Genomic DNA, 12771 nt, shown 5'->3' on the forward strand with positions numbered 1-12771 from the left:
ACAAGGAGACGTTACACTGTATGGGGGCAGCCACAAGGAGACGTTACACTGTATGGGGGCAGCCACAAGGAGACGTTACACTGTATGGGGGCAGCCACAAGGAGACGTTACACTGTATGGGGGCAGCCACAAGGAGACGTTACACTGTATGGGGGCCGCCACAAGGAGACGTTATACTGTATGGGGCAGCCACAAGGAGACGTTATACTGTATGGGGGCAGCCACAAGGAGACGTTACACTGTATGGGGGAAGCCACAAGGAGACGTTACACTGTATGGGGGCAGCCAACAAGGAGACGTTATACTGTATGGGGGCAGCCACAAGGAGACGTTATACTGTATGGGGGCCGCCACAAGGAGACGTTATACTGTATGGGGGCAGCCACAAGGAGACGTTACACTGTATGGGGGCAGCCACAAGGAGACGTTACACTGTATGGGGGCAGCCACAAGGAGACGTTATACTGTATGGGGCAGCCACAAGGAGACCTTATACTGTATGGGGGCGGCCTCAAGGAGACGTTATACTGTATGGGGACGGCCACAAGGAGACATTACACTGTATGGGGGCGGCCACAAGGAGATGTTATACTGTATACTGTATGGGGGCGGCCACAAGGAGACATTATACTGTATGGGGATGGCCACAAGGAGACGCTACTGTAAGGAGTCAGGACAACAATTTTAGAAGCCCCCCCTCCTCAGTATAATAGTCTTGTGGCCATCATACAGTAATGTATATTTCTTCTTGCCCTAATGCCTGCTTTTAGAGATCAATGTGCAGCTTGCAGGCAGGAAGGGAAGGACCAGGCCATAGAAGACAGACACTATCACTTTTAGAGGGACTCGCTTCTGGCAAACACAGCTCTGCTGCAGTGAATGCAGTGGAGCAGACTGTGATGTAATTATAGTTATTGCAGGGACTCAGAGAATCGTCTGAGAGTTTATTAGTTAAAACGAATCGAATGAGTCAGAGACTGTCACCCCAGACTTCCTGCTCTGCTACATGCACCCTGTACACACACAGCTCCACTACATGCTATGCTAATAATGCCCCCCCTTACCCCCGGACGGACTTACAGGGAGCCGCAAAGCAGGAAGCCTGGCAGGGACTCGATGACACGGTCTGTGACTCATTAGATTCTTTTAACTAATAAACTGTCAGACGATTCTCTGAGTCCCTGCACTGTGAGTCAGTGCTGGTTGCCTCTGATTGGTTGGAGGGCGGGGTGGGGCGGAGCTAGCTTCCACTCTAGGCTCCAATTACACTGCCTGCTGCTGCCTGTGAAGCTGTTAGCTGTTCGAGATGCAGGGGCCGCGGACGGACACATAGAAGCGGTGCACAGGTATCGGCAGTGGTATCGGGGACATTTGCACGAGTACATGTACTCGTGCAAATGTCCGGTATCGATACCGATACTGGTATCGGGACATCCCTACCAAATATGACTTTTTTTGTTGTTTGTTTCAGTTTTACATAATGAAGCATTTTTGAAAAAAAATATTTCATAGTGTCTCCACATTCTGACATTCTGAAAGCCGTTTTTTTATTTATTTTTTGTTCTTTTTGTGGCGTCTTATGTAGGAGCTCAGTTTTTTTTCGGTATGAGATGATGGTTTGATTGGTATTATTTTAGGGTGCATATGACTTTTTGATCGCTTGGTATTACACTTTTTGTGATGTAGGGCTTTTTTGACCCTTTTTTTTTTTACGGTGTTCATCTGAGGGGTTAGGTCATATATTTTTATAGAGCAGGTCGTTACGGATGTGGCAATACCTAATATGTATACTTTTTTAATTTAAAGAGGACCTTTCAATAGAATAGAAAATCTAAACTAAGTATACAGACATGGAGAGCGGCGCCCAGGGATCCCCCTGCACTTACTATTATCCCTGGGCGCCGCTCCGTTCTCCCGGTATAGGCTCCGGTATCTTCATATGTTAGGCTCCACCCAGTGGAACCTGCCGGCGTCTCTTTCTCCCATGCTGTAGCGCTGGCCAATCGCAGCGCTCAGCTCATAGCCTGAGAGGAAAAAAAACCTCTCAGGCTATGAGCTGAGCGCTGCGATTGGCCAGCGCTACAGCATGGAAGAAGGAGACGCCGGCAGGCTCCACTGGGTGGAGCCTAACATATGAGGATACCGGAGCCTATACCGGGAGAATGGAGCGGCGCCCAGGGATAATAGTAAGTGCAGGGGGATCCCTGGGCGCCGCTCTACTGTGGCACAGCGGGCGAACTGAGCGGCGCCCAGGAATAATAAGTGCTGGGACACCTCTGGGTGCCGCTCTGTGTAGCCTGCTACTTAAAGCCTGGACCCATATAAGGAGGCAGGTGCGCAGCAGAATCGCATTGCCGACACCCTGCCTCAGGGTGAGGGGTTAACTGCCAATGATCTGCTGCCAGTACCCGCCTCCTGTATTAAGGGTTACTTATTATTGGTGGCGCAGTGCGAGGACATATTTACCCTAATAGAGCTCTATCAGGGTGAATAGGACAAGGGATGAAAGATCCCAGGTTCTAGTTAAATTAAAAGTGTAAAAAAAAAAAGTTAAAAAATTCACCAAAATATTAAGTATAAATCACCCCCTTTCCTAATTTCACATATAACATATATAAACAATAAATAAATAAACATATCTCATATCACCACGTCAGAAAAGTTCAAACTATTAAAATATAAAAAAAATCTATGCGGTGAACGCCGGAACAGAAAAAAATTAATCAAACTGCGCTATTCGCTATTTTTTAAAATGCGGAATGCACTTTTGTTTATTTTTTCGCGTGGTATCGAGTATCGCAATACTTTTTTATGGTATCGAAATCGAATAGAAAATTTGGTATCGCAACAACCCTAGTCAGATCCGTTTCAGGGCTCTCACAAGCGGCCCAAAACGGATCAATTCAGCCCCAATGCATTCTAAATGGATAAGGATCTATTCAGAATGCATCAATTTGGCTGCATTTGGTCTCCGCTGCGCCTGTCTTCCGCTTTTGAGGTGGACACTAAAACACAGCTTGCAGCGTTTTGGTGTCCACCTGACGATGCGGAGCCAAACGAATCCATCCTGACTTACCATGTAAGTCAATAGGGACGGATCTGTTTTCACTGACACTGTTTCACTGGTGCAATTGAAAACGGATCCGTCTCCAATTGACTTTCAATGTAAGTCAAGACGGATCCGTTACTTTTTTTTTAATGCATAATGCAAACGGATCCGTTATGAATGAATAAAAGCGTTTGAATTATCGGTGCGGATCCGTCTGTGCAGATACAAGACGGATCCGCACCGAACTCAGGTGTGAAAGTAGCCTACAATGCATCACAATACTTCTGTATTACTGTAATACACTTGGCTGTAAGTGTATTACACACTGTAATACACTTACAGCCTGCTTGCCTCTGAGATCCAGGGGGCTGGATCTCACAGGCTGTCTCTGGAAGGCAGACACGATGCCTAAGGAAGGCATCAGGCTGCCTTCCCTGCCATCGGGTCCCAGTCACAGCAGCGCGGGGATCCGATGGCCACCCCGCACATTTCTGAAGCGCGCACGTGCCGCGGTCAGCGCTGACCACGGCCGTGCAGGGGTTAAAGCGACAGCATTGGTGATTTCACCAATGCCGGCGCATGCAGCAGGGGTCCGGCTATCAGTGACTGCCGGACCCCTGCCACTGATCGGGCAGGCGCATCTACTGCACCCGCCCGATCACCGTGCCGTAAATGTACGGCGCTGGTCCTTAAGTTATGGACATCTGCGCCGTACATGTATGGCGCGGGTCCTTAAGGGGTTAACTATGTAACTGGCAATCGCCTGCTCCTCAGTGGAGGAGACCACTGCTATTACATGCAGTGATCTCCACAGTATAGGGAGGAGCGATCACTAATACCATCGCACGTCCCCATACTGAGTCTTTGTTTGTCGGCAGAAGAATGCAGATTACACAGTATGATCTGCTGCCTGCAAACTTTATTTAGGTGACCGCACCAATGATCCTATTTACCCAACGAATGAGCATTTCAATCGTTCATCAGCTAATCGGCGGCACCTTTGCTCAGGCAGATAATTGCTAATGAGCATTTGTTCAAACACCTGTTAGCAATAATCTGCCCGATGTTCGGGCAGTGTAAAGGGGCCTTAAGTTGTGTGACTTAAAGTGGCTCTGTCACCGGGATCAACCCTATACAACAGGGAACAGCAACCTTCGGCACTCTAGCTGCTGTGAAACTACAGATCCCAGCAAGCAAATGCTTGGCTGTTCTTGTAACTACCTTAGAAGCACTCTGGGAGTTGTAGTTTCTGAACAGCTGGAGTGCTGCTATACAACCAGACATAAAAATATGCCCCCCCTTCCCTTAGATTGACAGCTGAAGCCGAAGGCACCGCCACTTCCGGTTTCCGTGATGTGAATGGCATGTGCACAGTATTCATCTTCACAGCTCTGAAAGTGCCCGAAGACTGTGTGTACACACACTGTTCTAGCGAGCGTTGTGTTTTTAACGAAAGAGGTGTTAGTTTGGAGCACCAGGAGTGTTGCTGGAGCGATGCTCAAACAGCATAAGCCCACCTCCTGGTGCTCCAATAGCTCATTTGCATACCAACAAAAGTTCATATTTGTCCTGAGTGCTGCTACCTACAGTTAAAAAAAAATCATTTTAATCAGCAACATCAACCCTTCCAGGCTATATGGCTGGTTGTATAGGGTTGATCCTGGTGACAAAGCCGCTTTAAGTGAATCATATTGGCTATTTAAACAGGTTAGTATTTCTTATTGTTCCCATATGTGACGCGTCTAGCTTTAATCACATGATTTCTACTCATTATTTAAAGCATGGGAAAGGTTAAGCTCATTTTGCCTGGCTATTTCTCCTATACTTGCACAGTAAAATGTCACCACGTTTCCATCTATTTATGTGCACATTACACGCTGCATGTCTATTGTGTTTTTTGCTTGCTGCTGTGCTCAGAAAAGGTAGCATACTTCTCAGGAAGCAATTGTATGCTAAAAAAAGAGGAATATTGCCATCTAGTGGATAGTATGAGTAGTTCATATTTTAAAATCTTTGATAACCACCAAATAACAGTGAAACAAAGCTTTACTGTGTTGCTTTGACGTTCATTGTGCAGCTGCAGGGGCTGGATGGTTTCGTTTTAGCATCATTCCAGGTATAGTTTCTTGTTAAGATTTTCCTCAAGTAACAAACATTTTATTTTATGATAGATGATTTCTCCTTTTCTATTCCCTGTTCTCAGGCACCAGTTCTTGCCTCTATGTAAGATGAAGTCTCCTTTACTAAAGCTGGTCCATACACATTAACTGGTAACGAAATGTGTATTCGGCCAGTGTATAACCCATGGAGTTCTATGGTACTATTTTATATTTTACTTTAACTTTTATTTTACTTTAATGTGTACCTTAACTTTCAGATAATGTTTCGGAATAAGCTGCCATGTGTGTATACATGAATAATAACACTATATTTGACTACTTTATTCCTTGTATTTGACATGTTTACATGTTTTCTTCTCTACAGGCTCCATCTATAATTCTCAGTTATTCCTGAGCTGTCACATAGAGACAGGAGATTCTGTTTACTAACTCTCAGGGTATGTTCACACTGAGTTCTTTGTGTGCTGAAAAAAAATGTATGCGGAACTTAGGCATATAGGACATTAGAAAGATGAACTGAACGGTATAGATGTGAATAAAGCACTTGGGGTAAGATATAACACTACTGATTCATGCCTGTGTCTAGATGGAGCCTGTTGGAGCCTTGTAAAACATGTTAGGTACAAGTCATATAGTAGTCAAATATATTGTTATTCTTCATGTATCCACACATGGCAGCTTATTCTGAAACGTTAACTGAAAGTGTAGTTACACTTTAAAGTCTTAAAATGTACTCTAGGGATTTCAAGTCTGTGAAGTCATTAATTACTAAGTTTTAGTTCCTTAGAGTGGTCACTCCACAGGTTTGTCTCTTGGGAATCATAGATGAGATTGTACAATATGGTTATACAGTAGGCTGCTTTCTGGCAACAACAAAAAAAAATTACTATGGAAGACAAAAGATCAGCCTGCCTTCAATGGTTAAGAACTGCTATAAATTGCTTTACATGAGAAAGGAGGTCCTGTGGGACAGGTGGATGAATTGGAGTCTCATTGCTGTGTTATATGTTAGCATACATGCCTTAGAATGTTTGACGGAGAGGAAAGGCTGAGTGAGTGACGACAGTGGATGTGTTGGTAAGAGTGGACATATCTGTGATGCTGTCTGGTTATCTTTTTCTGTCTGGATAGTTTGCCTCTACCCTGTAGATTGACACTGAGCACCTGGTACGGGCCTAGCATATTTTTATCTTTTTATGTGTTTGTCCTGACATACACAAAACATCGAGCCTATGAAAAGGTCTGCTTGACTCGCAGTGCTTAATTTTGTGTAACTTTTGCTTATAATGACTTGCATATAAGGTTGCATGGCATGCAGTGCACGCTCAGATTTTGGTAACATAAAGGTGTTTGAGGTGTGCCGTATATAGTTTGATATCTTTTTATGCGTGGTCCTAGTTGTGGGATTTTTGATACCGCTCTCTCTCGTTGATGAAGATGCTTTAGGTATGAGCTTTGCACATACATTTTTCATTTAGGCCACTGCTTATGTGTGAGTCAACTCACCAAGCAATTGCCAGGTTTTCTGCTTTTAGCAAGTACATAAGTTTTGTGGTTGAACTCACTTTTCAAGGTGTACAATCCCGGTACTTTTGTTTTAGGGCACTCAATCTCTGTACGCTCCTGCGAGACATAAGGGCCAGGTGTAAATATGTTTTCACTGCCTGTCCTGTCAGTCAAAGTGGTGGGTGGGGATACGGCCTAGGAAACAGGGAGCAGAGCCTCTATGGTGCAACAGCACTGCCCTCTTTGCACCAATGGGCTAATTTACAGGTTAAAAAACAGCTATTTTTCCAACATTGCAGCCACCTATGGATATGGTACCAGCATTAAATTCAGCTCACAAGCCATTTCACATGTCAGCAGGATTAATGCTGATATATGGTGACAGACTCCCTTTAAAAGGGTTATCTTGGAATAAACGGCAGTTCTACGGCAGTCACTAAGGGTCCTTAGCCTGGGAGAGCTGGGACTCGGCTCTCACATGAGAGCCGCGTTCCTGCTCTAACATCCTGGACCGGCAGGAGTGCTGATCTGGGCTGTTTAACCCCTTACATGCCGTGGGGAATGGTGTCCGCTTGCATTAAGCAATGACAAATGGAGCAGACTCCCTCTGTCCCCCATGCAACTGCGGGGTGCCGATGTGTGTAAAGGCTGGCTGGGGCCTGGTATAGGCCCCAAGCCAGCCTTGAGTGTTTTCCAGCATGCTGTGCCTCTCTGGCACAGCCTGCTGGTCAATGTCAGTATAGCACTGACATTAAAATGCAAAGCACTATAGAGTAATGCATTGTATTTTACAAGCAATCAACATATTGCCTGTTATAATCCCTTTGTGGGACTATTAAGTGGTAAAAAAATACATTTATTAAATTTAAAAAATTCCAATAAAAAAGAAATACGCCTTTTTTTTCCATTGAAAATGCGCTTTTCAATGGAAAAAAAATTGCAAAAATAAAAGCTTCCACAAGTGTTTGGTATCGCCACATCCGTAACAACCCGCACTACACAAATATCATGTAAATTATCCCCTACGGTAAATGCTATAAAAAGAAAATAGCAGCATTGCTAATTCATTCTTAGTCGCCACCGAAAAAACTTTATAACAAGTGATCAAAAAGTGTAACTTATCATGTTATTTATACAGAAAAATGAACGCCATTAAATTTATAACGTACATCTGCCATCTCCCTCCCCGAAAAAGTTAATAAAAATTTATTAGAAAGTTATGTGTACCCCAAAATGACACCATTAAAAACTACAACTTGTCCCACATAAAACAAGCCCTCATACAACTACATAGACGGAAAAATAAAAGGTTTTGGTCTTGGAAGGCGACGATGATAAGGGAAGAAAAACTAAGGGGTTAACCTTGTGTTTCCGTTGCCAAGCCCTGCAACTAATGCACTTGCGCTGCACTTTCTGTCTCATTCTGGAGATCGCAGTAGTGATCACTCTGCCAAAACTGAGTTTCTGCTGACATACTGAGCATGCCTTCCATGATGCCCTCTGTTCCAAACTCCGGCTCAATGGTCTTGACATCAGTCCCATGTCATATGCCGCCTATGCCCCGCTGTGCCCAGCCGGATTTCTCCCGCTCAGTATGCTAATACTGAGCATCGGAACAGGGAGGAAGAGACGACAGGGTTTCTCAGTGGGCGTCTCCTCCCTGGCTGTAGTGCTGTCCCCCGCTCTGGTAGGGCGTAGGAAACATATTTTAAAAAATGTAAGCAGGGTGGCAGCATCAGTGGGGGGGTACCCCGCAAGTACAGGTATCTATCTCCCTTCATAAAATCACATGAAAGGTCCTCTTTAAGGCTTTCTGGTAGGAAATATTAGAAGGAGGAAGCAAGGGGATGATGGAGGGTGTAGTGGATGTAGTTTTCAGCCAAGAGAAAGTTGTAGTAGGCATTTACATTCCGGGCAGATCTTACAGCATTATGGGAAGTGTTGTGGCTATATATCATCGACTCCCATAACCCGGAGGTCCGGGTTGTAAACAGCGGAGCGCAGCGAGAGCATGGTTGTTGAATTGACAGGTACAGTATTATGCTCGGTTGGAGACTAGACGAGGTTTACACAATGAAACATTTTTTATGGTCCCTCACAACCCCTTTAACACTCTTGTGTGTGAAAAGAGGGGTTCAAAGTCCTGAGAATTTTTATTTTTTTTAAAGGAGCATGGGCTTTGACGTGGCTTTACCCATTGATATCATTTACAAGCTGTAGTGTAAGGCTTAGTTCACACTTCAGATATTTGGTCAGTTATTTCCATCAGTGATTGTGAGCCAAAACCAATAGTGAATCCTACTCAGAGATCAGGTATAATGGAAAGATCTGCACCTGTTCTGTATTTTTGATCCACTCTTGGTTTTGGCTCCCAATAACTGATCGAAATACCTGACCAAATAACTGAAGTGTGAATTGGCCTAACACGGGTTTCCATAGAAACACTTTGAGGAATATTATGCTAGAACAGTTTCTTTTATAAATCATGACTACAACGAAAGCCTCATATACTTACATGGGTTTATTCATGGTTTTTCAGGAAGATCACAGTGAATCCCTCCAACAAGTCTTGCGGTACATTTTGTGTTGTTTTACCGTGTATTCGAGGATGCCAGGAGGTTTTTGGCATGTTGATGGCATCAGACTTATAGCTGCTCCCTGTTGGGTGTCCTGACAAAGTCTGTTAATAGCTCAGGAACATTTTTGCAAGTTGTTCCTTGGCAGATTTCTTTCCTATTATTGCTTTGAAATTGAGGTACTTCAATTTACTTAAATTGGTCTGTCACAGTATGAAACGCTAGGGCTTTTTGCCACTTCTTTCAATTATATAAATTATAATCTGCCATGTCCTTACTTTTTGTAATTGAAATTAAAAAAAATAGTAAAAATCCTCTGCAAAGGCAGAAACCTTGATGATGGTACAAAGCTGTGTTTTTCACTGATGGTTGCCAGGAGATGAAGACTGCTATTCTTAAGTTTTTCTTCACTTACATGCAAACTTACATGCAATCTGGATACAATCTGCATAGATAAAACACACACACTGAATGTAATCGCAGAAAAATCTAATTGACCCTGTGAGCAAAACCACCAGTTTTTCCCTGAGCCAGATTCTGACAGAATCCATATAGCTTGTGTAAAGAGAACTTCAAATGCCTAGTTCGCTAGGAAAAGCAAAAAATGAATAAATAAGAAGTACATTACAAAAATAATTTCCATCACATTTAGAACAGGTTTTAATGTTTTTATGAATGTTTAGGTGCACTTAAAGGGGTCTGCGGCAGGTTAAGCCCCATTTAGTGTTACTTTTTACATTTGAAAACTGCACATTTTTCTTTTTTTGGGCGATTTTTGTAAACTCATTCTCCTACAGTTTTTCAATTAGTTTCAATGAGGGAAAACAGCTATAAATTTCAAGAAAAGGTGAGCTAGAATTAATATTATGGATTAGGCCTCGTTCACATCACCGCTTCTCCGGCTCCATTGAGGAGCAGGAGAACGGAAAGGACGGATTCTGCAGATAATGGAGACCTAACTGAGCGTAACGGAGCCTAAAGACCCCATAGACTATAATAGGGTCCGTTCAGTGTCCGCTCAGAACATGATTTTTGACGGAGCCGGAGAACGGAAAGGAGAAACGGTGATGTGAACAAGGCCTTAAAGTGTGTTCGGCATACTAATTATAACCTAACGTTAAGACAATGGGGATGTTATGGTGCATATAATATATACAGTACAGACCAAAAGTTTGGACACACCTTTTCATTCAAAGAGTTTTCTTTATTTTCATGACTATGAAAATTGTAGATTCACACTGAAGGCATCAAAACTATGAATTAACACATGTGGAATTATATACATAACAAACAAGTGTGAAACAACTGAAAATATGTCATATTCTAGGTTCTTCAAAGTAGCCACCTTTTGCTTTGATTACTGCTTTGCACACTCTTGGCATTCTCTTGATGAGCTTCAAGAGGTAGTCCCCTGAAATGGTTTTCACTTCACAGGTGTGCCCTGTCAGGTTTAATAAGTGGGATGTCTTGCCTTATAAATGGGGTTGGGACCATCAGTGGCGTTGAGGAGAAGTCAGGTGGATACACAGCTGATAGTCCTACTGAATAGACTGTTAGAATTTGTATTATGGCAAGAAAAAAGCAGCTAAGTAAAGAAAAATGAGTGGCCAGCATTACTTTAAGAAATGAAGGTCAGTCAGTCAGCCGAAAAATTGGGAAAACTTTGAAAGTAAGGGCTATTTGACCATGAAGGAGAGGGATGGGGTTCTGCGCCAGATGACCTGGCCTCCACAGTCACCGGACCTGAACCCAATCCAGATGGTTTGGGGTGAGCTGGACCGCAGAGTGAAGGCAAAAGGGCCAACAAGTGCTAAGCATCTCTGGGAACTCCTTCAAGACTGTTGGAAGACCATTTCAGGGGACTACCTCTTGAAGCTCATCAAGAGAATGCCAAGAGTGTGCAAAGCAGTAATCAAAGCAAAAGGTGGCTACTTTGAAGAACCTAGAATATGACATATTTTCAGTTGTTTCACACTTGTTTGTTATGTATATAATTCCACATGTGTTAATTCATATAGTTTTGATGCCTTCATAGTCATGAAAATAAAGAAAACTCTTTGAATGAGGTGTGTCCAAACTTTTGGTCTGTACTGTATATATATATATATATATATATATATATATATATATAAATTAAAAACCCATGAATCTTAACCGCATCTATTTTTGGTCTTTTTACAGGTACATTTGCTGGTCCAGTACATGTGGATCCATATGAAACTGCAGTATGGGGAAAGAACATTACTTTAAAATGCTTAATTGAGGTCAATGAAACAATAACGCAGATCTCATGGGAGAAAGTCATTGGCAAAAGTGTTCAGACCATAGCTGTTCAGCATCCAATCTATGGAATATCTTTTCAAGAAGCATATGAGAATCGAACATCTTTCAAAAATACATCTCTCCATGATGCCACAATTGTTATAAATGATGTAGACTTTCCTGATGCTGGGGAATACATATGTAAAGCAGTTACTTTTCCTCTTGGAAACGTGCAGTCATTGACTACTGTGACAGTACTTGGTAAGTCGGTACCGCTATGTTGTTACCATTCACATGTAATAGTAAGGGTATGCCCACACGGGACAGAACATATCCATTGCAGATTTAGCTGGAAATTCTACTACCAACCTACAGCAAAATGTATTACCTCTAGTCTTTTTCTGCTTATTTGCCATGGATTTCTCCCTATGCTTTGCCTTGACATGAGTAAATCTGCCTCAGTGAGTTTCATGAGGCTGATCTGTAGAAAATAGCAATCTTTACAGGACACTGTCACATTCCCAAAGGAAGATAACTAGCTGCATAGCAGCGCATCTGGGGCTGCTGTTTTTTGTGCCTGCTAACTTCCACTGTTTGGCCACTAATGGTGCATTCGTTTTGGCTCCCGATAGCAGTCAGGCGGGCAATCTCCAGCTCTCAGAGTCAGTGACTGGCCACCTAACGCCTTCAATAGTGGCCAAACAGGGCAAGCTAGAGTCAGGTATGCAGTTAGCTGTATTTCTCTGAAGACGTGATGTCAAAAAAAGGAAAACCAAATCTACATGGATTAGAATTATGGAACAAAAAATAATCAAATGCATGGCTAAAATATAACCTATACCGCTAATATGAATAAGCAAATGTGTTACAGCCAAGGTACATTTTTAAATTTTAGCATGAATCAGTGCACAGTTTATTGGACAAATTAGGCTACTTTTACACTGGCATTTCTGGGTCCGCTTGTGAGATCCGTTTCAGAGCTCTCACAAGTGGCCCAAAACGGATCAGTTTGGCCCCAATGCATTCTGAATGGATAAGGATCCGTTCAGAATGCATCAGTTTGCCTCCGTTCAGCCTCCATTCCGCTCTGGAGGCGGACACCAAAACGCTGCTTGCAGCGTTTTGATGTCCGCCTGACGATGCAGAGCCAAACGGATCCGTCCTGACTTACAATGTAAGTCAATGGGGACGGATCCGTTTTCACTGACACAATATGGTGCAATTGAAAACGGATCTGCCTCCCATTGACTTTCAGTGT

At 43.2% G+C, this 12771-nt stretch overlaps 1 protein-coding gene across 1 annotated transcript in view; it reads left to right on the top strand.

Moving 5' to 3' along the window:
- The window catches only part of NECTIN3 (nectin cell adhesion molecule 3), a 93005-nt gene that overhangs the window by 52802 nt on the left and 27432 nt on the right, over positions 1-12771 (top strand). The window contains exon 2 of the mRNA XM_040424227.1: positions 11433-11774. Coding sequence (XP_040280161.1) covers positions 11433-11774 — 342 coding nt within the window. The remainder of the gene's footprint in view (positions 1-11432; positions 11775-12771) is intronic.

This window comes from Bufo bufo, chromosome 3, assembly GCF_905171765.1.
Source record: "Bufo bufo chromosome 3, aBufBuf1.1, whole genome shotgun sequence".
NCBI classification, from domain to species: Eukaryota; Metazoa; Chordata; class Amphibia; order Anura; family Bufonidae; genus Bufo; species Bufo bufo.